Here is a 26,391-nt window from a genome sequence, read left to right as displayed (position 1 = left end):
ATTCATATATGGTATATTTGTGGCAAAAGCACTTGTTTTAACACTTTAATCCGATCTATTCTTTCTGAAGCCAAAAGATAATTGTTTAGTCAAGAAAAACAAACTTGAGAGCACTACAAACTATTTGCACTGGGGAACAAGTGTCCCCTCTGTAAATCAGAAGGTCCACAATCTACAATACTTCAGGTTCTGGTGATTGTACAAATAAGAGAACTTGTTCCTCCAAATTCAAAATGAAGGCTTTCCCAAATAGTAGGGTATTTTAGTGATAGACAACTAAAAGATCTACAAAAGACTGCTACACAATATTTACATATATTGAACTGTAAGGAATGAATTTGGAAGGAAATATTGGATTTAGTTCTAAAATCTGAAACCAAAAATTAATATATAGAATTGTTGGGGTTTGGAGCAGTCCTGAAATGGTTGATTTTATGTCATGGGGCCCTGAGGTTGGCTGTGTTTGACAGATCTCACTTATAGTTGAATCCTGCTTATAATTTTATTGTGGACTCATGTCATCTCAGGGTCAGGATATATCACAGGAAGTACAGCACCAAGGTAGGAAACTCGATGCAACAACAGCCTCTACCAATAAATATTCTGCCTGGAAAACATGTGAGTTCTGTCTCTTACGGGTTTTGCTTTGAATTTACAAAACTTTTCCAGAGGAGTAATGGTATAAGATGAATGTAGATTTCCATCAAAGCCTATTCACTCATAATTTCAGTCAAGTATGCTAGTAATGCTTTGCACAGACTTCATTCCTTTTTTCTTTGGGAAAATAAGTTTTGATTCAAAATGGAAAGCCAAAAATACATTTGCTCCACCAACCCTAGCAATTGGAAGGTGACCATTTCTCCTCCCCTGTTACGATGATAGTGTGTACGTTAGGAGGAAAAGACCAGAAAAAGACATTTCTAGTGGCAGTAGGAAGAAAATGAAAGACAAATAAGGACTTTGACTAAAAGGGTAAAAGAGTATCCCCCTTGGCTTAATCAGAGACATAAAGAGGAGTAGAGTGTCTCCAGTAGCGTTGAAGAGGAAGAAGAAAGCAATCTTCAGTGGCAGAATTGGTTGGATTTTCTTTCTCCCTGGCCCATAAAATGTTCCTGGTCAGGGCGAGCTTGGTGGCTCATACCTGTAGTCCCAGCTACTTGGGAGGCTGAGGCAAGAGAATCACTGGAGCTCAGGAGTTCTTGGCTGTAGTGAACTGTGATCACCACTGCACTCCAGCCTGGATGACAGAGCAAAACTCTATATCCAAAAAAAAAAGTTCCTGGTCCAAGAAGCTATATATATATATGTATGTATGTATATATACACACACACAAATATAATTGAAATAGTTTAAATTGCAAACAACCTAAATTTGTTTGTAAACTAGCTAAGAGAGTAACACCTCTATATTTGGCTTTATCACTTCACAGATAAAATTTTATAGATTAAGCCTTCAAGACTTTGAGTAGCTGGCAGGTGGACATCATTCATTCATTCATTCAATAAATATGTATTGAACATCTCCTATGGATAGGTACTATTGTAGGTTTTCGACATAGAGGGGTAAGCAAAACAGACACTGTCTGCCCTTTTGGAGCTTCTATTGTAATGGAAGAGACAGATTATGAAAAATTTACAAAGGTGGAGAGCAAATGCTGTGAAGGAAAACTGAGAGCTCAAGCACAAAGGTAGCAACCCTTATTTTATTAAAGACTTCTTTTTTTCATATGAATACATTTTGCAGGAAGAAAGAATTCATAGCCACTCATGCTTTCATGGATTTGTATCCACATTAATACTCTGTTACTAGAGTAACTTTCTACTCTACCAAGTAGATGGTTCTTCAGATATTTAAACATTTCAAGCACCCTGGCTGATTTACTTCACATACAGCATCACTAATTTAATGTTACCTTCCTTTTTCCTTGATGAGAAAGATGTCTGGGAAATACGCCCAGAGTTTCTTTCTTGAACATGTTTCTCAACTGCTCTTTGCCTTTACATAGATCACCAGGCCCTGCTCAGAATGTGCCCTCTGGGTGTGTCTTCCACCAGCTTTTCTTTCATCCTGTGGCAGATGTTATACTTTCTCTCTGTATCTGAACAGTCTGAAAAATTGTTCCACATTGTAAATTTAAAATCTCTTTAATTTTTTTTCAGCAATTGTGCTTTCTTTCAATACATTTTAAAATTTTCTTTCTAAGCTTTGTATGTGTATATTTAAAACTAAAAGCCCTTTTCGTAACTCATTTCATTAAAACAGAACCTTGCTCTATTTTGGTTTACTCCAGTACCCCACTTGACTGGTGGAAACTCTACAAGAGATATAAATAGTTCTTAAGGAAAAAGGAATTTCTCAACTTGGAACAGCAAAAAATGTTTCACTTTCCTCTGGGGAAACTATAGAAAGAATCAATGGTTCTCTATATATACTATATGGTTTTATATATATCTATACATATACACATATATATAGAGAGAGGGAGGTACATACATAAACACATATGATTTTTACATGGAATGCATAAAAATGGACACCACTGCTTATCAATGCTCTGCTTTCCACTTATTTATTAGACAATCAGCTGTTAAGAGAAATTACTAGCTACTCAACATGTATTTATTAAATATAAAAGCTTACATACAAATGTCTTGCAAAATAGGAAAACTCATGAAGTTCTCAGAAATCAATAAAAGAAAATAAAACCGTAAGTATTTGATGAGGATTATTGGTTCAAAGAAAGGAAATCAGTATAAGCCAAGGTAAATCCAAAGCTTATTTCAAATAAATGATCAACTAACTTTGGTGACAGATTAGATTTAAGAGATCAAAAAAGGAAGAGACAGAGATAACTCCAGAGTTCGCTAGACAAGAAGATGATATGAATGTGTAGTTAAGGGCAGAGAGTCACTGGGGCAGCTGAGTGTGGAGTTTGTAAAGGGAACAGAAATTTGCTTGGCTTGGTCCTTGCTGAGACTGAAGTATTGGTTGCCCATCCAGAGGGATTTCCTGACTCAGAGGAAGTGATACCCATGGAATCCTATATTGCAGAAGACCTAACACTGCCAAACTGAAACCTTCTGTTTGGATTCACAATCAGCTCAACTATTCCGTGGCTGTCAGTGAGACCACCACCAAAAGCTAAACCTATGGGCCACAACACATATCCAGTCTCAGATTAGTCTCAGCACGTTGCTTCTTCTCCAGTTTGGAAAACACATAGAAAATCAGTTCCAGTTTCCAAAGTGAAAATTCACAACATTTATCATTCAAGCAATTGTATAATGTTTTTGCTTCTCTAAAATAAATCTTCAGGATGCATTTGTAAATATATAATTTCAAACAAATTATTATTTAAGGGAATGTTTAAAATATTTCTTTTGAACTTTCAGTTTGAACGGCTGAATCTTGCACTTCAGAGAACATTGGCAAAGCACAAAATAAAAGAAAGCAGGTAAGTCAAACCACTTTAGTTGTGTGAACCTCTTGTTTCAATGACTAATACTGCTGCTAACGGTCAGCACTTACTGAATATGTCAACCCTTTATTGAATCATTGTGATATGTCAGAAACTGGACTTAGCGCTTTCGCTGATACTAATTTGAAATTAAGTGCATCTATTTTTCACATTTGATAAATGATTAAACTGAAGTTTATATGAAGTGTTTAGAATTTTATAGCTGGTTAAGGAAAAGACAGAGCTGGGGTTCAAGCCCAGGTTTTTCAGAGCCCATTATTTTAAGCATGTGGTTATATACTGCTGCTTTAACTAGCTCCTGCAAGGCCAATTCTTTCATACTAATTAGTAACTTCTAAAATATTTAACAACAGGTAAGTCATGGATCCCAAACAATCTTCTTGCTTGAAGGATGCTGCCAAAGTTTTGAGCAGGGTCCCAGCAGATACCCCGTCCCCGATAGACACCTCACAGCATGTTAACACTTTAGTGTCTGCATCAGGAGGAGGTAGAAGGATCAAGGGCTTAAAAGGAAGGAGACTCAGAGTTCTGGGGGTAGCAGCTGTTTATTAATTCTTAGGGAAGTGTTTCTGTATTCTCCTAACTAGTTTGGTTGCACTGCAGAACATTAGTTTGGTTTATACTTTTTTTCTAGTATTCTTTTAAAGGGTTTCTGAAGAGGTTTAATATAAAGGTTTTTTTTTTTTTTTTTTTTTTTTTTAGAAACAGGGTCTCACTCTGTCATCCAGGCTGAATGCAGTGGTGTGATCATAGCTCACTGCTGCCCAGAAATCCTGGGCTCAAGCCATCCTTCTACCTCAGCCTCCCAAAAAGCTGAGATTATGGGCATGGGCCTAAAGTTACTTTTTTAAATTTTATTTTCATTTTTTTTGAGACAGGGTCTTGCTCTGTCGCCCAGGCTAGAGGGCAGTGGTATGATCTTGGCGCACTACAACCTCTGCCTCCCTGGCTCAAGCCATTTTCCCACATCAACCTCTCGAGTAGCTGGGACTACAGGCATGTGCCACCATGCCCAGCCAATTTTTTTTTTTTTTTTTTTTTTTTTTTTTTTTTTTTTTGTGGAGACAAGATTTCACCATGTTGCTCAGACTGGTCTCAAACTCATGAGCTCAAGCATTCCCCCACGTCGGCCTCCAAAACTGCTAGGATTACAGGCATGCGCTTCTGCACCTCATCACTAAAGTTACATTTTTAAAATCTGATTTATTTAGTGAATCAAACACAATTTAGCACATTTACTGCTGACAGAAAATGTAATAGGGGCCAGGCACAGTGGCTCACACCTGTAATCCCAACTCTTTGGGAGGTCAAGGTGGACGGATCACCTGCGGTCAGGAGTTCGAGACCAGACTGGCCAACACGGCAAAACCCCGTCTCTACTAAAAACACAAAAATTAGCCAGGCATGGTGGCAGATGCCTGTAATCCCAGCTATTTGGGAGACTGAGGCAGGAGAATCGCCGGAACCCGGGAGACGGAGGTTGCTGTGAGCCGAGATTGCGCCACTACACTCCAGCCTGGACGATAGAGCGAGACTCCGTCTCAAAACAAAACAAACAAACAACAACAACAAAAAGTAATAGGCCCTGTTTTTGATTCCCTGAAATTTCAAGGATGGTTTAGTTTATAAATAATCGAATAAATACTGGTGTTCAAATTTGCAGAACTGAACATTGAAGTTTTACAAAACAGTACTATTGTCAGGAATGTTTTAACAATTCATTCATCTGTCTCCTACTCATGAGTGATCATCTGCTCTGTGGATCATATGTGCCTGATTCTCCTTGCTGACTAGCTGGTCCCAGACTGCAGGCAGCAGGACCAAGCCAAGAAGGGGTCATGGACAGGTCCAGAAGGAGAGAGTGTGAATCTATGTGTCTGACAGAAGCTTTGTTTACACGAGTAATATGAAAAGCATTCCAGAATGCCTCTGACCTTCATTCCCAGTCAAGCTGATAAGATAGCCTCAAGTCTCTCACTGTGCTACTGTGTCTGTCTGCTTAAGTCCTTGGCAGCCAGTTTACTCAACATTTATTCTCAGGGCTTTGTGTTCTGAATTGTTCCTACAGCTTCTTGCAATACTCAGTTGTGATGTGTTTCCAGCAGTATATCTCTTAAAATAATCTCAAAACTTAAGTAAACAATAATTATTTTTTTGAAATTTTGAAATTTTTGTTTACCACTTCTCTGATTTCCTTAAAAAAAAAAAAGAAATCTGATTATACTTTTAAAGTGTCTTGATGAGAACTATTCAGTTGTTGAAAGAAGATTTTTGCGCAGAAGCCTGCCTGCTGATATGTTAAGTGGCTCCTCTGTGCTTTTTTTAGTTTTGGGGCATCCTCTTGTTGATGCTTTTTTACTTCACTTTCTTGTTGGTAAGTCACTGCCGCTTTTATTGCTGTCAGTTTGCCAACTGCTGAACACCCCTTAACCCTTTTTTGTGCTGCTTATTCTCTTCTATGAATTGACAAACAATAAGTCCAATATATCAACCAATGAACTGTCCTTGAATGAAGTACGAGAGCTGCCCCCCTCCTCTTTTTTTTTTTTTTTTTTTTTTCAGTGAATGAGTTTTAGTACAGCCATCATGTCCCTCAGGATTGGTTGCCCAGAGAGTTCTCGCTTAGTTTCTTTTTCTGGGGTCTTTTGATCACATCATTATATGTATGAACTCATACTGAGGGGGGTGTGTGTGTGTGTGTATTTGTATGAGGCACACAGGTGTTTGCTGGTGCATGTGCAATTTTTTTTTTTTTTTTTTTTTTTTTTTTTTTTTTTTTTTGAGACAGAGTCTCGCTCTGTCACCCAGGCTGGAGTGCAGTGGCCAGATCTCAGCTCACTGCAGGCTCTGACTCCCGGGTTTATGCCATTCTCCTGCCTCAGCCTCCCAAGTAGCTGGGACTACAGGCGCCCGCCACCTCGCCCGGCTAGTTTTTTGTATTTTTTAATAGAGACAGGGTTTCACCGTGTTAGCCAGGATGGTCTCGATCTCCTGACCTCATGATCCGCCCGTCTCGACCTCCCAAAGTGCTGGGATTACAGGCTTGAGCCACCACGCTGGGCCGGTGCTTGTGCAATTCTTATACCCACTTGTATTTTTTGAAGGTGAGGGTAGGAATCGTAGTTTGAATTGCACAACGTGCTGTTTGAACTAACAAGTTTCGATCACAAATTTTATCATAATCTCTCATCACTATCAGAAATCATCACAAACAATTAGGCAAACATGAATCAACAAGTTGTGCAGTTAAAACTGCAAAAAACTCTTATCAATAAAAAAGTATGCTATTATAGTCTCAATTCTATGCTGTACAACGAGTGCAATAATTGAATGAAGAATAGGTTTCTTTCATTACTAATTTTTTACACAAAATCAAGGATAAAAGTTTAATATAATGATATCTGAGAGATAAATAGAGCCTTAAACTAAGAAGCAAAAGATTCTATATATTTGCTTTAGGAAAACATATAATGGTACTTAAAAGTGAATTCTATCTGTATGTAGGTTTTTCTTGGTTATCAGAATTACCATCCCCTTCTTGGCCACTTCACATTTGAGGTTGCTAGCCAGGGAAGGTTCTCTTTAGTATGGAGGCTCCTTGACTTACAGTGGAGTTACATACAGATAAACCCATCATAACTTGAAAACGCCCTAAGTCGAAAATGCATTTAACATGCTTAACCTACTGAATAGCTTAGCCTTGCCTACCTTACACGTGCTCAGCAACTTAAAGTAGTATGCAGTTGGGCAAAATCATCTGGTAACACAGTGCACTGTAGAGTACCGGTTGTTTACCCTCAAAATTTCATGGCCACATGAGAGCTGGGTTCACTGCCACTGCCCAGCATCACATGAGAGCATTGTACTCCATACCTGTAGCATGGGAAAAAATCAAAATTCAAACTTTGAAGTACAGTTTCCACTGAATACTTACAGCTTTTGCACCTATATAAAGGTGTTAAAAAAAAAAAAAAAAAAAAGCTAAGTCTGAGACTGTCTGTATTAGCGTATATAAAGTTCACTTAAAAGATAAACATTCCTTATGATGAAGAATAACAAAACATTCTATCATATATATTTTGGGGTTTTCCAACATTGTTCTGGATAGTACATGTCGTTGCTGCTTTCCTGTAAAATTGATAGTCAATATTTGCTTCTACAGACAAGGGAATTTAAACTATTTTCTTTCTTTTTTTTTTTTTTTTTTTTTTTTGGAGACAGTCTCTCTTGTTGCCCAGGCTGGAGTGCAGTGGCTGGCTGATCTCAGCTCACTGCTACCTCTCCCTCCTGGGTCCCGGTTCAAGCAATTCTCCTGCCTCAGCCTCCCGAGTAACTGGGATTACAGGCACACGCCACCATGCCCAGCTAATTTTTGTATTTTTAGCAGAGATGGGGTTTCACCATGTTGGCCAGGCTGGTCTTGAACTCCTGACCTTGTGATCCACCCAACTCGGCCTCCCAAAGTGCTGGGATTACAGGCATGAGCCACCGTGCCCCGCCTAATTTAAACTATTTTCTATCATTATTTCTGTATATTATAATCTGAACTTTTAGCATGTATTTATGAGTTTATAACTTAAAATATTGAAATATTTCCAGGAAATCTTTGGAAAGAGAAGACTTTGAAAAAATAATTGCAGAGCAAGCAGTTGCAGCAGGTAATAGAATTGTTTATGTAATTAGAAAGTATGCCATATACCTCTAGAACTCACATTTTCTCTAGAAATATTCATGTTTATTTGTTGGTGACTCCCAGCATGAAGTGTTCAATATTATGTATTCTGTTAATGTAAAGAGTAACAATTTTTGATACTATATGTTGTTGTTTGACCTAAAACATTTTCTCTGTTTATGTTTAGTTGCTGAAGAGTAGATAAGGCTAGATGGGAAGCTAACTCACAACCATTCACAGGCTTTGATCTTGAATCTAACTAAGTGTTCTTCATTTATGCATGAAAAATTCTACTCAACAAAGTAAAATAAAGAATGCTTTGGCCGGGCGCAGTGGCTCAAGCCTGTAATCCCAGCACTTTGGGAGGCCGAGACGGGTGGATCACAAGGTCAGGAGATCGAGACTATCCTGGCTAACACGGTGAAACCCCGTCTCTACTAAAAAATACAAAAAAAACTAGCCGGGCGAGGTGGCGGGCGCCTGTAGTCCCAGCTACTCGGGAGGCTGAGGCAGGAGAATGGCGTGAACCCGGGAGGCGGAGCTTGCAGTGAGCTGAGATCCGGCCACTGCACTCCAGCCTGGGCGACAGAGCGAGACTCCGTCTCAAAAAAAAAAAAAAAAAAAAAAAAAAAGAATGCTTTTAAAGGTTAGGAGCAGTCATGGGAAAAAAGTTAACAGTGTTCTCACATTAATCATTAGTTTGAGAGAAAAATTTGATGTGTGACTTTGTCTTGCTGTCCTTTCCAAAGTTTCAGTACATGAACCATGAGGTTGCATCTTTCTAAAAGTATGATATTGATAATAATAATAATGACTAACTTATATCGAGTCCCTCCTATTCTGAACATAAGCCCCACACTTCACAACAGTGCTATGAAGAGGGCACTATTCTTTTTCCCACATTACAGATAAGAAAAAATGTGGTACTCAGAGTGTAAAGATTAAAGGAGATTATAGAAAGGGAAGATCGTACAGAGCACCCTTGACATAACTAACTCCATCTTTAAAAAAGACTCCATTTTGTATTTCCTAGGGCATTTTGCCAACAAAAATAACATGTTTTATTTAATAAACAAATTTTAAATAGTGAAAACTACATGCAACCAGATAAAAACACTTTTTCACTATCGGTTCTCACCAGAGGACTCTGCAACTATAAAAAATTAAACCTTCAACAACTCAAAACGGTCGTCCTAACTGACACCTTCTTACATTCACTCATGATAAAAATTTGACATCTGCCACCAAGGGCTCTGCCACCTCAGAGTCTTTCTTATAAGACCAACAGATGGCCTGACTGAAACCAAGACTCCTTTTGTCTTCTTCACTATACCCACCCTCATTTGTTAATTCTTTCTCCTATCTCTTTTTCCTTTCGATGTTAAATGTTACTTTGTTACAAAATATTTAACCTATAACATTTCTATTTTCTATGTTAATTAAGCATACTATTATGTATCACTTAAAATACTGACTTGTGGAGTGACTTGAGCCTGTGTGCCTGTAGCTCTAAGAAATGAGTAAACAAAAAGTCCCCCCAAAAATTGCCACTTGGCAAGGCGTGGTGGTTGACGCCTGCAATCCCCACAATTTAGGAGGCTGAGGTGGGCAGATCACCCGAGGTCAGGAGTTCGAGACCAATCTGGCCAACACGGCAAAAACCCATCTCTACTAAAAATACAAAGATTAGCCAGGCATGGTCATGTGCATCTGTAGTCTCAGCTACTCTGGAAGCTGAGGCATAAGAATCACCTAAACCTGGGAGGCGGAGGTTGCAGTAAGCTGAGATTGCATCACTGCACTCCAGCCTGGGCAACACAGCAAGACTCTGTCTCAAAAAAAAAAAAATTGCCTCCTTAATAACTTCATATATCTCATGGCTTTTATGATAAAAAGTAATATTAATAAAAGCCTAACATTGTAAAAAGACACAGACATACAGAGGCTTATTTCTAACTTCATAGCACTCATGAAAATGCTATAGAAAGTAAATTACATATTCCAAGCAGATACTCTTTCTGCTAACACTAAAAAACAAGAATGCTATTTTACTCAGGAAAAAAAATGCTTTGTAATCATTTCTAGACAAAATTGAGTTTCATGACCAGTGATTTTAAATTAACTTCAGTGTCTGACCCTTTCGCTGCTGGAAACCCTCAGAGAGGAAGACCCTCTTCATGAGGATGAATTGCTTTTGTTTTTAACAGAAAGATTGGAGGAATTTTGCCAAAAGGTACTTAATACAGGAATTCAAATTGATCTTTTATAGTTAGGTTTCAGAGAGATAAAAAGTTGTGTATTATATTCAAGTGGTCATTCTTTTTTAATGAATTAATTTGGGATATTTCTTCAGTTACTAGAATTTTAGAAGCTAACCTAGGTAGATAATTTGGATATAGGGGTTTCATTTTAATCAGCAAATAGCCCAAGTTGAAAATAGGAATAATGGCACAGCTTTACCAAGGTGGCGTATTTGATATGGCAGAACATGTATTATGTGATTTCAGGAGTTCCAGTGGAAGTTATCAAAGAATCTCTTGGTGAAGAGCTTTTTAAAATATGTTACGAGGAAGATGAAAACATCCTTGGGGTGGTTGGAGGCACTCTTAAAGATTTTTTAAACAGCTTCAGTACCCTTCTGAAACAGAGCAGCCATTGCCATGAAGCAGGAAAAAGGGGCAGACTTGAGGACGCCTCCATTCTATGCCTGGATAAGGAGGATGATTTTCTACATGTTTACTACTTCTTCCCTAAGAGAACCACCTCCCTGATTCTTCCTGGCATCATAAAGGCAGCTGCTCACGTATTGTATGAAACCGAAGTGGAAGTGTCGTTAATGCCTCCCTGCTTCCATAACGATTGCAGCGAGTTTGTGAATCAGCCCTATTTGTTGTACTCCGTTCACGTGAAAAGCACCAGGCCATCCCTGTCCCCCAGCAAACCCCAGTCCTCGCTGGTGATTCCCACATCGCTCTTCTGCAAGACATTTCCATTCCATTTCATGTTTGACAAAGATATGACAATTCTGCAATTTGGCAACGGCATCAGAAGGCTGATGAACAGGAGAGACTTTCAAGGAAAGCCTAATTTTGAAGAATACTTTGAAATTCTGACTCCAAAAATCAACCAGACATTTAGCGGGATCATGACTATGTTGAATATGCAGTTTGTTGTACGGGTGAGGAGATGGGACAACTCTGTGAAGAAATCTTCAAGGGTAAGGAAAATGTAGTATTATCTTGAATAAGAAAGCTATTTCATATTTAAGAGCAAGAAACGAAAGCGTAAAAATATATGCATCACTTCAAATGTTTTGATAAAACATATTTAAAACAATGGTAAAAGAATTGCAAAGCTGTAATAAACTTAAACAAAATTCTTTCTGCATTTGTTTGCTTACTCGATTCATTACTCCAAAAATATTTATTGAATGCAGTCTGCCTTTTAATATCTTTTTGGAATGTTTTGTAATGAAATTTGATAAATGTTTATATAAAAATATGTTTTCAATTATCTAGCTGACTTAGGTTGAATAATAAGAGGTATTGTTTTACAACAAACAAAAGTCACTTGTTTCTTGTAGGAGGCAACTAAATGGATTTTTAATCAACATTTAATAGACATAAAAAAATAATTTATTTGATTATTTGTTACCAAATGTAGAGGTTAAAATATGTCATCTCATGGTAGAGAACTTCGGTAATTATTTAGTCTCAGGAAAGAAAGTTTGCTAACTCATAGTTGATAATACAAGCAAAGTTAAGAGAGAGATTTCACACATATATAACTTTAGTAGAAGCACTATTTTTTCCCCAAAAGGAAAATAGCTTTATTATTGTTTTCTATCATAAAATAATATATTGAGATGTTTAAAAATTAGTAATATTGAAAGGTGTTTATTGTAGCAAAAAAATGAAAAACTAATTATACACATTTTTGTTTAAAACAAAAAACAATGCTATTTTACAACTTCTTTTATCATGAAACAATATATTTTGTGCATCCTCCCATGTCATTAGATATAGGTCTATTTGGCTTTCTTGGAGTCTTAGTGGTATCCCATTATATGGTTGTGTTCTACTTTATTTTTTTTTTTTTTTGAGACGGAGTCTTGCTCTGTAGCCCGGGCTGGAGTGCAGTGGCCGGATCTCAGCTCACTGCAAGCTCCGCCTCCCGGGTTTACGCCATTCTCCTGCCTCAGCCTCCGGAGTAGCTGGGACTACAGGCGCCCGCCACCTCGCCCGGCTAGTTTTTTGTATTTTTAGTAGAGACGGGGTTTCACGGCGTTAGCCAGGATGGTCTCGATCTCCTGACCTCGTGATCCACCCGTCTCGGCCTCCCAAAGTGCTGGGATTACAGGCTTGAGCCACCGCGCCCGGCCTACTTTATTTATTTATTCATTTATTTAGATGGAGTCTTGCTCTGTCGCCCAGGCTGGAGTGCAGTGGCATGTTCTCAGCTCACTGCCACCTCCAACTCCAAGGTTCAAGCAATTCTCCCTGCCTCAGCCTCTTGAGTAGCTGGGATTACAGGCATGCGCCACCACACCCAGCTAGTTTTTGTATTTTTTAACAGATGGAGTTTTGCCATGTTGGTCAGGCTGGTCTTGAACTCCTGACCTCAGGTGATCCGTTCACCTTGGTCTCCCAAGCTCTACTTTATTTAACTAGTATCCTATTGAAGGATATTTGGGTTGCTTTTGGCTTTTTGCTGCAAGAACACACATGCACATCTTTGTCCACATGTACGCAAGTAAACCTTCTTGTGGTTCAGGATGATCACTTGAAGCCCCCTGTCTCTCACATCCTCCTTGGTACAGTCCTTTCTACTGTATGGTTTGCTCTTTTATTTGTGTGGTGGAGGGCAGGGTGCCTTATGTGCTGGAGGCAAAGTTGAAATGGGGAAGTAGCCTCTCCTATAAGATTCAGATACCTCATGCTGAAGTCTCTGGAAAAATAATGACTTCCAAAAGGTAGTTCTGGGGAGCTACTCATGGCTGAAAAAAAAAAATTCAGATAAAAATCTTACCTTTGGAGGCTTTTTAACTTCCATACCTGCCAGATGGAGCAAGTTCTACAGGAGAAGTGGGGAAGAGAAGAGAAACATGCTAAACGAGAAGGAAACAACAAAAAAAATAGAATGAAGAAAAAAGTAAAAGGGAGGGAGGGAAGAAGGAAGAAAGGAAGGAAGACTACATTTTCATAAGTACCATATTATACAAAAAATAGAACTTCAGGTTAACCAAGTGAGACTATTAACAAGAATATCGTGGCAAAAGCCTCAGCACGCTGCTTAGTGAGAAAGCGTTGAAGCAACAGCGTTTTGCATTGTTCACTGTAAATCTTGATTTATGTGTAGAGTATACTCCAATATACTCTTCAAATGTCTGCATGCATTTTAGAACTCATAGCAAATTGGAACTATAAGAAAGCAAACTGTTCCTCTTCAGCAGGTTTGAATACAAAGGGATTATTACTGTATCTACTTCCCCTTCTTTTGTCTCAGAAAGATTTTGGAAACTTGAATAAACCACAGTTGGTTCTCCTTTCCTTCATAGGTTATGGACCTCAAAGGCCAAATGATCTACATTGTTGAATCCAGTGCAATCTTGTTTTTGGGGTCACCCTGTGTGGACAGATTAGAAGATTTTACAGGACGAGGGCTCTACCTGTCAGACATCCCAATTCACAATGCACTGAGGGATGTGGTCTTGATAGGGGAGCAAGCCCGAGCTCAAGATGGCCTGAAGAAGAGGCTAGGGAAGCTGAAGGCCACTCTTGAGCAAGCCCACCAAGCCCTAGAGGAGGAGAAGAAAAAGACAGTAGATCTTCTGTGCTCCATATTTCCCTGTGAGGTTGCTCAGCAGCTGTGGCAAGGGCAAGTTGTGCAAGCCAAGAAGTTCAGTAATGTCACCATGCTCTTTTCAGACATCGTTGGGTTCACTGCCATCTGCTCCCAGTGCTCACCGCTGCAGGTCATCACCATGCTCAATGCACTCTACACTCGCTTCGACCAGCAGTGTGGAGAGCTGGATGTCTACAAGGTAGGGGTGGAACAGGGCAATGATCATTTTACCAGCAAACTCACTGGGGTACAAGCACTGTGCCTAGGACCTGAATTATAATGCAACTGAAAGGCCACCTCTGCACGGTCTTGCAAGCCCAGTCCTGGGAACAGGTATAGTACATTCATTATGTGGGTGTTTTCCAGCCAGAAATAGCTCCGGATCTGCCCAGAAACAGAGGTAACTGTTCTGTGAGAGGACTGCCACATTCTCTTCTCAAACAATGAGCAGAGAATGGAGGGAGGATAAGGTGCTCAAAGAATGGAGGATGGGATGTAGGACCTGTGAATAGGAGAAGTTTAATAGTCAGTGAACCTGCCACTTCACTGTGGAAACTGAGTTGAATTATTAAGTGTGAGATAATTCGAAGTATGGCTTATGCAAGGAAACATTATCCTTTGTATCTGTAAGAGTAAAGACACATGAGGATTATAAAAATTGCCTTTAAATAGATTACTTCAGTACAGAGTTAACATGATACTTTTCATAGACGGTTAACAGAAATCAAAATCACCTACTTAAGGCATTTTTGCAGCTTGGCCAAGGACGGAGACATTTGAAAAACAAAGACCTGTCTTCAAATCTTGTTCTCTGCCTTACTCGCTTTGTAAACTAAGTTAAAAAAAACCTTTATCATCACTTCTAAGAGAAAATAATGCTCACTCACAGACTCTATACATATGAATAACACACATTATGTCCCATAATCTTCATGAACAGGATTGTTATAAAGATTATGTTAGATAATACATGATATTCATCAGACATACAGGATGAGCCAGGCATCATTGTAGGCACTGGAGATATAGCAGTGACCATCCCTGATACCAATTTTTTTAAAAATGTAACTACTATTAGTAAGAGAGCTAATGAAGAGATTTCAAGTTCTGTCTACTTCTTTAGAATTAAAAGTTTTTACTGATTTAAATTACTTTGCTTTCTTTTAGACATTGGCACTAGGAATAAAGCATACTTCTCATTTGTATGGCTTGAATCATCTTCTTAACTTGCCACATAACATTCTGATGTTTCAGAGCTGAACCCAACAGGAAATAAATAAATTATTGAGGAAGAAACAAATATTATTCATGATAATACATAAGCTCTTGTCTTGTTTTGTTCTAGATGCTAGAAGTAAAACCTTACTTTAAAAAATTCCTAACAGGAAATTCCAAACAGAGCCATGATTCCCTTGGGGAAAAAGAGGCCCATGTATAATTACAGAAAAAATAATTGGCTTCAGTTAGGTTAAGTTTGATGGCCTCTTGTGGAGTTTACTGTATTTATTTGTAGACATTTTCTATCTTGAGACTGTCTCCTCTCTTAGAATTGTGAGAAGGAAGTCTTTCTTCCTTGCAAACTGCTGTAATTGCTAACAGAAGTAGCCCTCTTCTACTTTTGGTTATTTCTATCAAGGATATAGGGTATAGTTTTTAAATATCCTAACAAGCATTTTGAAACTATGCTCCTCACTGTAAGGTATAAGGACAACAGCCACAGAGTTCTCTGATGAATCTAACTAGAGCCATAGCTAGATAGTAAATTACCTTCTATGCCAGTCCTCATCTCTACTTTTTATTCACTTCTGATTTTGCTTGAGATTAGTTGGAGACAGCTGAAAATAAATATAGAAGGGTTTCAGATATACACAATGTATAATCATGGGCCTACCCTATGGGTGCCAATGGCTTCAAAAGAATAGTCAACCTTATTTATTCCAGGACTTGATTATACTATGGCTTTATTTAATTTCATTTTCTCTCTTCTGTCTTTCTGGGGGTTTTGGCCATTTTTCTGTTTCTCTCTGTGTTCATTTACCAATTGTTTCAGCATGTATACACTGGTTATCCAGCATTTGCCAGCATGGGTGGGCAATGGCTACAGAGCTAGAGCGTACAATCACTGTGAGGAAAGTTCACATCTGGAGAAGGAGAAGAGGGCAGAATGGACCAACGCTAGATTTCCATATGACATGACGAAGGGATGCAGTATGTACAAGGGGCTGCAAAAGCAGATATGGTAGGCCCCTAACATCAGGTAGGGATGGGGGTAGAACTTCTTCTGATTAGCATATTTATTGAGCACCTGTGATAGCCATCATGATGAGCATTTCTTATGTGCTCATTGCTGAGAAAAAGCTCATGGGTGACATTGCCACCTGGTTCATTATTACCGGGCACAGGTAATATAGGAGTGAATAAACTAGACAAACTCAGAGGGCTTACATATGATTAGGGGAAAGAAAGACAGTAAACGAATGAGTAAATTTATAGTCTTTCAGTTAGTATAATAATATGAAAGAAAAATAAAGTAGGTTAAGGGGAAAAAGAAGGGCAGTGGGTAAGGGGTGATTGCTGTTTCTTAGAGAGTGGTAGCAATCGGCTTTTCTAATAAGGTGAGGTTTTTGTAGGGACTGAAGGAAAGGAGGGACAACCAAGTGGTTATCTGCAGAGAGATTGCTCCAGGAGAAAGGAATAGCAAGTGGGAGCATGTTTGATATGCTTAAGGGATAATGGAAGGCAGTGACATTGGAACAAAATGAGAAATATGGAGAATAAGAAGATAAAGTCAGAGACTAGGAGAAAGACAGGTCAAGAAGAAATCTGGAGCCATAATAAGGGTATCAGCATTCACTCTGACTGGGGAATTTCTGAAGATTTGCACCTTCTTTCTTTTTTCCTTTCTCACCCTCATCCTTTTACAATTGAGGCTTTGGATCAGAATAGGGTCTTATAGTTACAGTAAATATTTGGAGGAGAAGAAAAATGCTGCTCTTAGAATTAGGGAGTTATTTGTGGATTTAAATTAACTATTTGCTTTCTGCAGCCAGTATCACAGACAGATAAAAATTGCCTGTAACATCAACAACAATGATAATGATAATGACAAGGTTAATACTTAGATTTTAGATAATAGCTTGATTTCCAGTGGTCCTTCAAGCATCACCATTGTTTTTACCTACTGGTTCAAAATCTTGGTTTCTATAACTGTGATTAGTATCCATTAAACAAGTAATTTCTTTTTTTTTTTAATTTATTTATTATTATTATACTTTAAGTTGTAGGGTACATGTGCATAACGTGCAGGTTTGTTACATATGTATACTTGTGCCATGTTGGTGTGCTGCACCCATCAACTCGTCATTTACATCAGGTATAACTCCCAATGCAATCCCTCCCCCCTCCCCCCTCCCCATGATAGGCCCCTGTGTGTGATGTTCCCCTTCCTGAGTCCAAGTGATCTCATTGTTCAGTTCCCACCTATGAGTGAGAACATGCGGTGTTTGGTTTTCTGTTCTTGTGATAGTTTGCTAAGAATGATGGTTTCCAGCTGCATCCATGTCCCTACAAAGGACACAAACTCATCCTTTTTGATGGCTGCATAGTATTCCATGGTGTATATGTGCCACATTTTCTTAATCCAATCTGTCACTGATGGACATTTGGGTTGATTCCAAGTCTTTGCTATTGTGAATAGTGCTGCAATAAACATACATGTGCGTGTGTCTTTATAGCAGCATAATTTATAATCCTTTGGGTATATACCCAGTAATGGGATGGCTGGGTCATATGGTACATCTAGTTCTAGATCCTTGAGGAATCGCCATACTGTTTTCCATAATGGTTGAACTAGTTTACAATCCCACCAACAGTGTAAAAGTGTTCCTATTTCTCCACATCCTCTCCAGCACCTGTTGTTTCCTGACTTTTTAATGATCGCCATTCTAACTGGTGTGAGATGGTATCTCATTGTGGTTTTGATTTGCATTTCTCTGATGGCCAGTGATGATGAGCATTTTTTCATGTGTCTGTTGGCTGTATGAATGTCTTCTTTTGAGAAATGTCTGTTCATATCCTTTGCCCACTTTTTGATGGGGTTGTTTGTTTTTTTCTTGTAAATTTGTTTGAGTTCTTTGTAGCTTCTGGATATTAGCCCTTTGTCAGATGAGTAGATTGCAAAAATTTTCTCCCATTCTGTAGGTTGCCTGTTCACTCTGATGGTAGTTTCTTTTGCTGTGCAGAAGCTCTTTAGTTTAATGAGATCCCATTTGCCAATTTTGGCTTTTGCTGCCGTTGCTTTTGGTGTTTTAGACATGAAGTCTTTGCCCATGCCTATGTCCTGAATGGTACTACCTAGGTTTTCCTCTAGGATTTTTATGGTATTAGGTCTAACATTTAAGTCTCTAATCCATCTTGAATTAATTTTCGTATAAGGAGTAAGGAAAGGATCCAGTTTCAGCTTTCTACTTATGGCTAGCCAATTTTCCCAGCACCATTTATTAAATAGGGAATCCTTTCCCCATTTCTTGTTTCTCTCAGGTTTGTCAAAGATCAGATGGCTGTAGATGTGTGGTATTATTTCTGAGGACTCTGTTCTGTTCCATTGGTCTATATCTCTGTTTTGGTACGAGTACCATGCTGTTTTGGTTACTGTAGCCTTGTAGTATAGTTTGAAGTCAGGTAGCGTGATGCCTCCAGCTTTGTTCTTTTGACTTAGACAAGAACCACATGATTATCTCAATAGATGCAGAAAAGGCTTTTGACAAAATTCAACAGCCCTTCATGCTAAAAACGCTCAATAAATTCGGTATTGATGGAACGTACCTCAAAATAATAAGAGCTATTTATGACAAACCCACAGCCAATATCATACTGAATGGGCAAAAACTGGAAAAATTCCCTTTGAAAACTGGCACAAGACAGGGATGCCCTCTCTCACCACTCCTATTCAACATAGTGTTGGAATTTCTGGCTAGGGCAATTAGGCAAGAGAAAGAAATCAAGGGTATTCAGTTAGGAAAAGAAGAAGTCAAACTGTCCCTGTTTGCAGATGACATGATTGTATATTTAGAAAACCCCATTGTCTCAGCCCAAAATCTCCTTAAGCTGATAAGCAACTTCAGCAAAGTCTCAGGATACAAAATTAATGTGCAAAAATCACAAGCATTCTTATACACCAGTAACAGACAAACAGAGAGCCAAATCAGGAATGAACTTCCATTCACAATTGCTTCAAAGAGAATCAAATACCTAGGAATCCAACTGACAAGGGATGTAAAGGACCTCTTCAAGGAGAACTACAAACCACTGCTCAGTGAAATAAAAGAGGACACAAACAAATGGAAGAACATACCATGCTCATGGATAGGAAGAATCAATATCATGAAAATGGCCATACTGCCCAAGGTAATTTATAGATTCAATGCCATCCCCATCAAGCTACCAACGAGTTTCTTCACAGAATTGGAAAAAACTGCTTTAAAGTTCATATGGAACCAAAAAAGAGCCCACAGTGCCAAGACAATCCTAAGTTAAACAAGTAATTTCTATGAGAACCCCAAGGGTCCTTTAGAAAAACCATTTCTTTTTACTTTTATGACTATTAATATCTTGGTTTTACATTGCACAATTTTACTACATTCATATGACATTTATTGGGTAGTGACTTGAGGCAAAATACTATTTTAAGATGAGGAGGATATAAAACGAGTAAATGATCCCAACATCTTTAAACAATGTATTGTAATTCAAAAATGTATTGTTTCTACAAAAACTATCTTATATGGTGAAAAAAAAAAGAGAGATGAAATGATACAATGAGTCAGTGACAAATCTGGGAGTAGAAGCCAACTGTTATTGTGTTCACAGGACTGTACTGCCTCTCAGTGCAGTGACTGAATGTAATGGGTCTAAACCTTGTGCATTTCCTGAAAGAGAAAGCCATTTCTGGGAGTATCTGATTAACCTTGATCCTCCAGAGGGCCTGAGCAATGAGATTTATGCTGTATGACTTAATTTCTTCTATATGACGTAGCCTGTGATTCTTCCTGAGCATTTATTTATAGTATGGAAAATATATTATGTCTAGGTGGAGACCATTGGCGATGCCTATTGTGTAGCTGGAGGATTACACAAAGAGAGTGATACTCATGCTGTTCAGATAGCGCTGATGGCCCTGAAGATGATGGAGCTCTCTGATGAAGTTATGTCTCCCCATGGAGAACCTATCAAGGTAAGGCAGATGATATATTGTCTAGGAGATGTCACAAGAGCAAATGCATATTAGTTGATTATCAAAACCATAGTGTATCAGCTGGGGTTTAGTTGAGAGAGAGAGAGAAAGCAAAATCTATAGAGAACACAATCTTCTCTAACTTGTTTACATTGGAAGAAATATATTATAGGGTATAGGCTTACAGAATCATTGAGAGGACAGAAGAACACGTCTATAAGTTGGACTTTCAAAAAAAGGTCTCCCATAGTATGGGGATCTTCCATTGTCAAAATAAAATAGCTCCTAAAGGCAAACTTCAGAACAACTGCATTTTCAAAAATCTGGAAGCTGATTCCAAAACTATCCCACCAAAGCCACAGTCAGGAAACTGCCATGTTCAGAAAGCTGCTGCCTCTCCAAAACCATATCTACTGTAATAATCAGCACGATGTCAATCCTGCATCATGACTGTTACAAAGTGAGTGACAGGAAAATGGACTCTTTACTAAGCATGCTAAAGAAAACACGAAGGCTTCCACAATTGTGCTTGAGTTATAGTGGAGATGGTGCCTGCCAAATCCCATGCAACTGTGCCTCTGATTTACCAAGCCTAACTGCATTTAGAAGCTGCAAGTTAGTTTAGAAAATGTAGTTTTGGTTTCCCAACCCCTGGAGGAGAGAATATTACGTTTGAATGGATGTTGACTGCTAATCCACCAATATTTTCCAAGGCACATGACATTTAAAAATTTCTAGATGAGCCAGATTCCAGAATAATATCTCACCACACATGGGGAAACAAAGTTAATTTCTAGATGAGCCAGATTCCAGACTAATATCTCACCACACATGAGGAAATAAAGTTAGCATGGTAGGCATTGGTTTAATAGATAGAATATAGGCACATTACCTTTATTTGTCTCACAGTGAATGTGTCCCTTAATTTTTATAGGACAGTCCCCAGCCTTTGAGGTATTGTAAAATCTTATCTGGTATGCTATAAAACATATAGAGAAGAAAGAAGAAATTTAAAAACAAAACTATGTATTTAGAGGTTTATCCTTAACTCTCTTTAACCTTAATAGGAGCCATATGTTTAAGCCTCCATAACTATTTTCTAAGTCTATTGTCATCCCATTTATATGTTTCTGTGCAACACACTTTTCTAAATGTAATGGTATAAAATCACAACCTTTTATTATGCATGGATTCTGCGCATCAAAAATTTGGATAAGGCATACCAGGAATACCTCGTCTGTGCTCTATAATCTATGGGCCCTCGGCTGGGAATACTGAAATGGGTGAGGGTGCCTGGAATAGCTGGGATTGCAACGACTGGAGCTGGAAGATTCATTCCAAGACTGCTGCTTCACTTACATGTCAGATTCGTTGGTGGGGATGGCTGAAAGGCTGGGTTTAGCTGGGATTGTTAGTGTTACATGTGGTGCACTAGTATGTATTTCTTATGAAGTGGTTCATTTCCCACTGAACAAGACTGGTGGAAGCTCCGTGACTTAGCCTTGGAAGACACACAGCGACACTTCCGCTGTATTCTATCCGTCAGAGCAATCATAACTCTGCCCAGAAGAGAGAGGGCTTAGGGCCCATGAATCAATAGAAGGAGTGTAAAATAATTTGCAAGTATGTTTTAGAAGCATCACAATACCTTTTTTCAGATTTAGTTTCTGTAATTGCATTTTTTTAGAGGAGGACTATATATTTCTTTCTCTTTCTAATCTGTTTGAGGGGGCTTGTAGCATCAAAGTAAATGTTAAAAAATAGAGACTATTAACAACATTTTCAGTGATTTTCACACAAATGCATTTTATAATTAAGATGTGTATGTTTGGTGTGGAGGAATTTTATGGCATTTTTGTTATTTGTATAGATGTATTTTTAGATTTTTGTAAGTTGGAAGAATTATTTATAGTTAGTTTCAAAGATAGTTACCTGGGTAACGATAGGCTAGTTTAAAAGACCTATAAAGGGAGTCATTAATCATACCTTTTTATGTATACTAACCTGCAGTCCTGGGAAATATCGGACGTCCTTAAGAGATACCTGTGAAACATCACAGAGGCAGAGTGGAGAGTATTTTTAGTAGGGAAACTTTAAGTATGTATCGGAAAGGAGCATATTGTGACTTAAACATTGTCTCATTTAATCCTTATAATAACACTTTAAAGAGGAATCTACAATTCACCAGCAGACACGAGCAGTCAAGACTCCTATGTGTCAGTATTTGGAGTCATGTCCAAGTGGCTTCAAAGCCCAGGCTTTTTCTGCCTTTTGCCCTGCTACCTCTTGGTATAGAATTGAAGTGAAAGAATAGAAAATATTTTCTTTTTTTATTTTTCAAACTCTGTACTTTCCTCTAGCACATCACTTGTGGAAATCATTCATCTATTCACTTATTCCTATTGTTTTCCTCACTAACATCCATCCAGTCAGGCTTAGAAAGCAGCAGGTGGGTTGGTGACAGAGACCAGTGGGCTGAGTGTAACCGTGAAAGTCGGTAGGTGACAAGTGAACATGGAAGCAAACTTCTAGTACCCCTCCTTTCCTAAGCCTAGAAGCCTATGATGAGAAATGGGCTATACCACAAGTGGTCCCAAATAAAAGATGCCCTTAGTAGGTTCCCATTCAAATTTTTCCCGGGAGTCAGAATTCTGCCTTTGCCTTTCATTATTTCACACGGAAGTCTGTTACCAGTGAAAAGAGATATGCTCGGGGCACAATGTGTGTCTTAAACACATTGTGATTTAAATCTTGCTGATTAATTTGAAAAGCTCTCTAAGGAAATGTTGGGGTTGAGAGATTCAAAACTGGAGAAGGGGAAGAAGGCAGCATGGCGTGGAAGGAGTAGGAGGGACACTTGCCTTGTCTGCATGACTTTGGTTTTTACGAACAGAATATATTTACATTTTAATTATGAAATAAGATAAAAATGCTATGGTAAATTTAACATATAATAAGCTGGAGTAACTATAGGAAGAAAAACTGGTTTAACCAGAAGAATGCTCACAGAAAGCAATAATTCCTCAATCTAAATATGCTAAAGTCGCGGTTGATATTTATGGGCAAAAGAGTATTTATTCTATCTATCTATCTGTCTATCTCTCTAACTATCTATCACTTGTTATATGTGTAAATTCATATTTTCCTAAAAGAGACAAAGCCAGATATATAACAGACATCTAAGTTTTGCTTGTTAATGTAAAACTTTGATGAAGGAAGTTCTTTAAAAATAATCAAACCCTGCATTTTATAGGTGAAAATATGATCAGAGGGAAGTAAAGAGACTTAAGGAAGCCAGACTACCAGTTACTAGTAGAGTTTGTTAGAATACAAAGTTCCTAATTCACAATCTAGTGCTTTTGTTTGAAAATTTTGTAGAATTCATATGACATCTTAAAAGTAAATGAGTCTGGGAAGTTTCCAGCAGACACCTGAAATTACTTATTAAAACTAGACAGAACTGAATTTTTCTGATTTCTAAATTATATCTAAGTTACTGAGTTCTTGGTCTTCATTCAAAATGCATGTATCTAATACAACTTTTTAAAATGTTTGAGTAAACATAGAGTTTGAAAATAATGAACATGGTATCATCATTGTCATTTAAAATATCCCCACTTTAGCTTGCTTTGTAGTAGCAGTAATTTCAGTATTTGTAAATTCTATAAGATCATCAAGTAATCAGACCTTTGAAGATTCCATTGTTAAATATCCTGCTTTGGCTAGGCAAGGTGACTTATATTTGTAATCTTAGCACTTTGGGAGGTTGAGGCAGGAGGATCACTTGAGCCCAAGAGTTTGAGAATCAACTGGGCAACATAGCAAGACCCTGTCTCTACAAACAATTTAAAATTTAACCAGGTGTGGTGGTGCATGCCTGTAGTTCCAGCTACTCAGGAGGCTGAGATGGGAGGATCATTTGAGCCCAGGGTTTCGAGGTTACAGTGAACTATGATGGTGCCGCTGCACTACAGCCTGAGTGACAGAGCAAGACTCTATCTCTGAAAAATAAATAAAATAAAACAATCTGTCTCAGTGGTTTTCCAAATCATTGGAGACTTCCAGAATTCCTAAAATTTTGCCACAACGTATCCCAGACTGCCCCTTATATCTAGGCGCGGCACAAATCTGATCTTTCATCAGTCTGGATTTTTAGTTTCATGTATATAGACATCGTCATCGGACTCAAGTAACTTCCACTTTCTGCTTCCTCTGTCATTTTCTGCTTAAATATTACAATTTCATTTCCTCAGTTGTAAGTCATTAGAACAGTGGGATAGTGTTTGGTATAAAGCTATTTTAAGGTAAAATGTCTAAAAAATATATTTAATATCCTTGGAGCTAGCTTCATTTGCCCTTCTTTGTCAGTGTTTGGGAAAACAACTCCAGGAGTCCAGAAATTATGTCTGTCTCACTTGATGGAGAGGTGGCAGGTTCACATAAACAGCTCATATCCCCCTTGCTATGCTGCTGTGGTAACTATGATCCCTGTGCATGGAAACTTGTTTCAGATGTTGAAGACAGACACAATTAAGATGGTTATGTAATAAACCTAAATGGAAAAGAGTTAAGAAATGTGACTATTGATTCTGCACTAGTCACTTTTAATTGCATATGCGGAGTAGAGGGAAGTTGGCTGGAGGTTTTGAGGAAAGGGGTGGTGTGCTGAGGGTGAATGGTAAAATAATTTAGACAGGGTATTCAAACGATGCTGACAAGTAGGAAGTGTTTTACCAGTGACTGGGAACATCATGTTATTTTTTGCTTTCAGATGCGAATTGGACTGCATTCTGGATCAGTTTTTGCTGGCGTTGTTGGAGTCAAAATGCCCCGTTACTGTCTTTTTGGAAACAATGTCACTCTGGCTAACAAATTTGAGTCCTGCAGTGTACCACGAAAAATCAATGTCAGCCCAACAACTTACAGGTAGTAATTATGTTAAACACCTAGAATCTCTTGTTTTTGTTTATATGCAATTGTCATTTTCCCCATTGATTTGATTCATTGTTCATAATTTTTTTCTTCCTTAATCATAAAGAAAAAAGAAACGTGATAACTTGTATCATCCTCACTTTAACTTTTTTACACTGCTTATTAGCCTAAGAATGACTCGCCTGAGGTGTTTGTGGCCCAGCCATAAATCCATGACAGATATTACCTATTCTTCCATCATTGCTCTTTTAGAAGCCTATATTAACACTCTCAGTACGTTGATAGGTGTTCTGACATCAGCTAGTACACTGCAGTGAAGTTCTGGCAGTAACCACCCAGACTGAGCACAGTCATAACCACAAGTTAGAGGGCACAGACCCCAACAAGCCTGCCCTTAATTCAGATGCTAGCCACCCTTCAGGACCTAAGTGTGCATTTAGACTGACTGAGCTACAATTTTGGGGGTTCCCATGAACCTCTCAAGTTAGATGATTAGCTAAAATGACTCAAAAATACTTAGGGAATTGCTATACTTACTATTACAGTTTTATTTTGGAGGATACAAATCAGAACCAACCAAATGAGGAAACAGATTGGGTAAGGTTTGGGAGGGTCCCAGATGCAGAGCTTCCATAGAATCAGAACTTATCTCCCTCCGACCACATCAATGGGTTTACAAACCAGGAAGTTCCACCGCACTGAGCTTTGAGTTTGATGTATGGAATCATTGTTTTCATTATGTAAGCATGATTGGTTGAATCACTGCCATGTGACTGAACTCAGACACCACCCCCACTCTCCTCCCCAGAGGTTAGGCTAGCACAAAACCCCAACCTTCTATCCACAAGACTGATTTTTCTGGGGCCCTGTCCCCATTCTGAGTCATCTCATTAATATAAACTCAAATGTGATCCAAGGGCCTCATGGAAAACGGATACTCCTATAACTCAAAAAATTCCAAGAGTTTTAGAAGCTCCCTCCCTGCAATCAAGGACAAAAGCCAGTCAAATGCCCTATCATACAGGGAAGAATTTACCAGAGGAAAACTAGCTGGTCATCAGGGATTTTTCAAAGATGGCAATTTTATGGACTGGCAGCAAGTGTTAACACAGTCAGAGGAGCCATGTGTCATCTAGCGTTAGAAGAACCTCTATCTTCACTGTCTCCTTGACAACATGTAGTGTACAGCCTGCGTCAAAAAATCTGCCATTTTGGTATCACTTATCCCTTTA

At 38.5% G+C, this 26,391-nt stretch overlaps 1 protein-coding gene across 8 annotated transcripts in view; it reads left to right on the top strand.

Annotated features, from left to right (window-relative positions):
- GUCY1A1 (guanylate cyclase 1 soluble subunit alpha 1) overlaps positions 1-26,391 on the top strand; it is a 73,703-nt gene that overhangs the window by 34,842 nt on the left and 12,470 nt on the right. For all 8 annotated transcript variants that reach the window (XM_011752823.3, XM_011752825.3, XM_011752824.3 and 5 more), the window contains 6 exons: positions 3,394-3,455; positions 8,079-8,137; positions 10,659-11,368; positions 13,709-14,194; positions 20,084-20,227; positions 24,999-25,153. In XM_011752823.3, the coding sequence (XP_011751125.2) occupies positions 3,394-3,455; positions 8,079-8,137; positions 10,659-11,368; positions 13,709-14,194; positions 20,084-20,227; positions 24,999-25,153 (1,616 nt within the window). The remainder of the gene's footprint in view (positions 1-3,393; positions 3,456-8,078; positions 8,138-10,658; positions 11,369-13,708; positions 14,195-20,083; positions 20,228-24,998; positions 25,154-26,391) is intronic.

This window comes from Macaca nemestrina, chromosome 3 (genome assembly GCF_043159975.1).
Source record: "Macaca nemestrina isolate mMacNem1 chromosome 3, mMacNem.hap1, whole genome shotgun sequence".
Lineage (NCBI taxonomy): Eukaryota > Metazoa > Chordata > Mammalia > Primates > Cercopithecidae > Macaca > Macaca nemestrina.
Note: the sequence above shows the minus strand (reverse complement) of the source record. Positions and strands in the feature narration are given on the sequence as shown.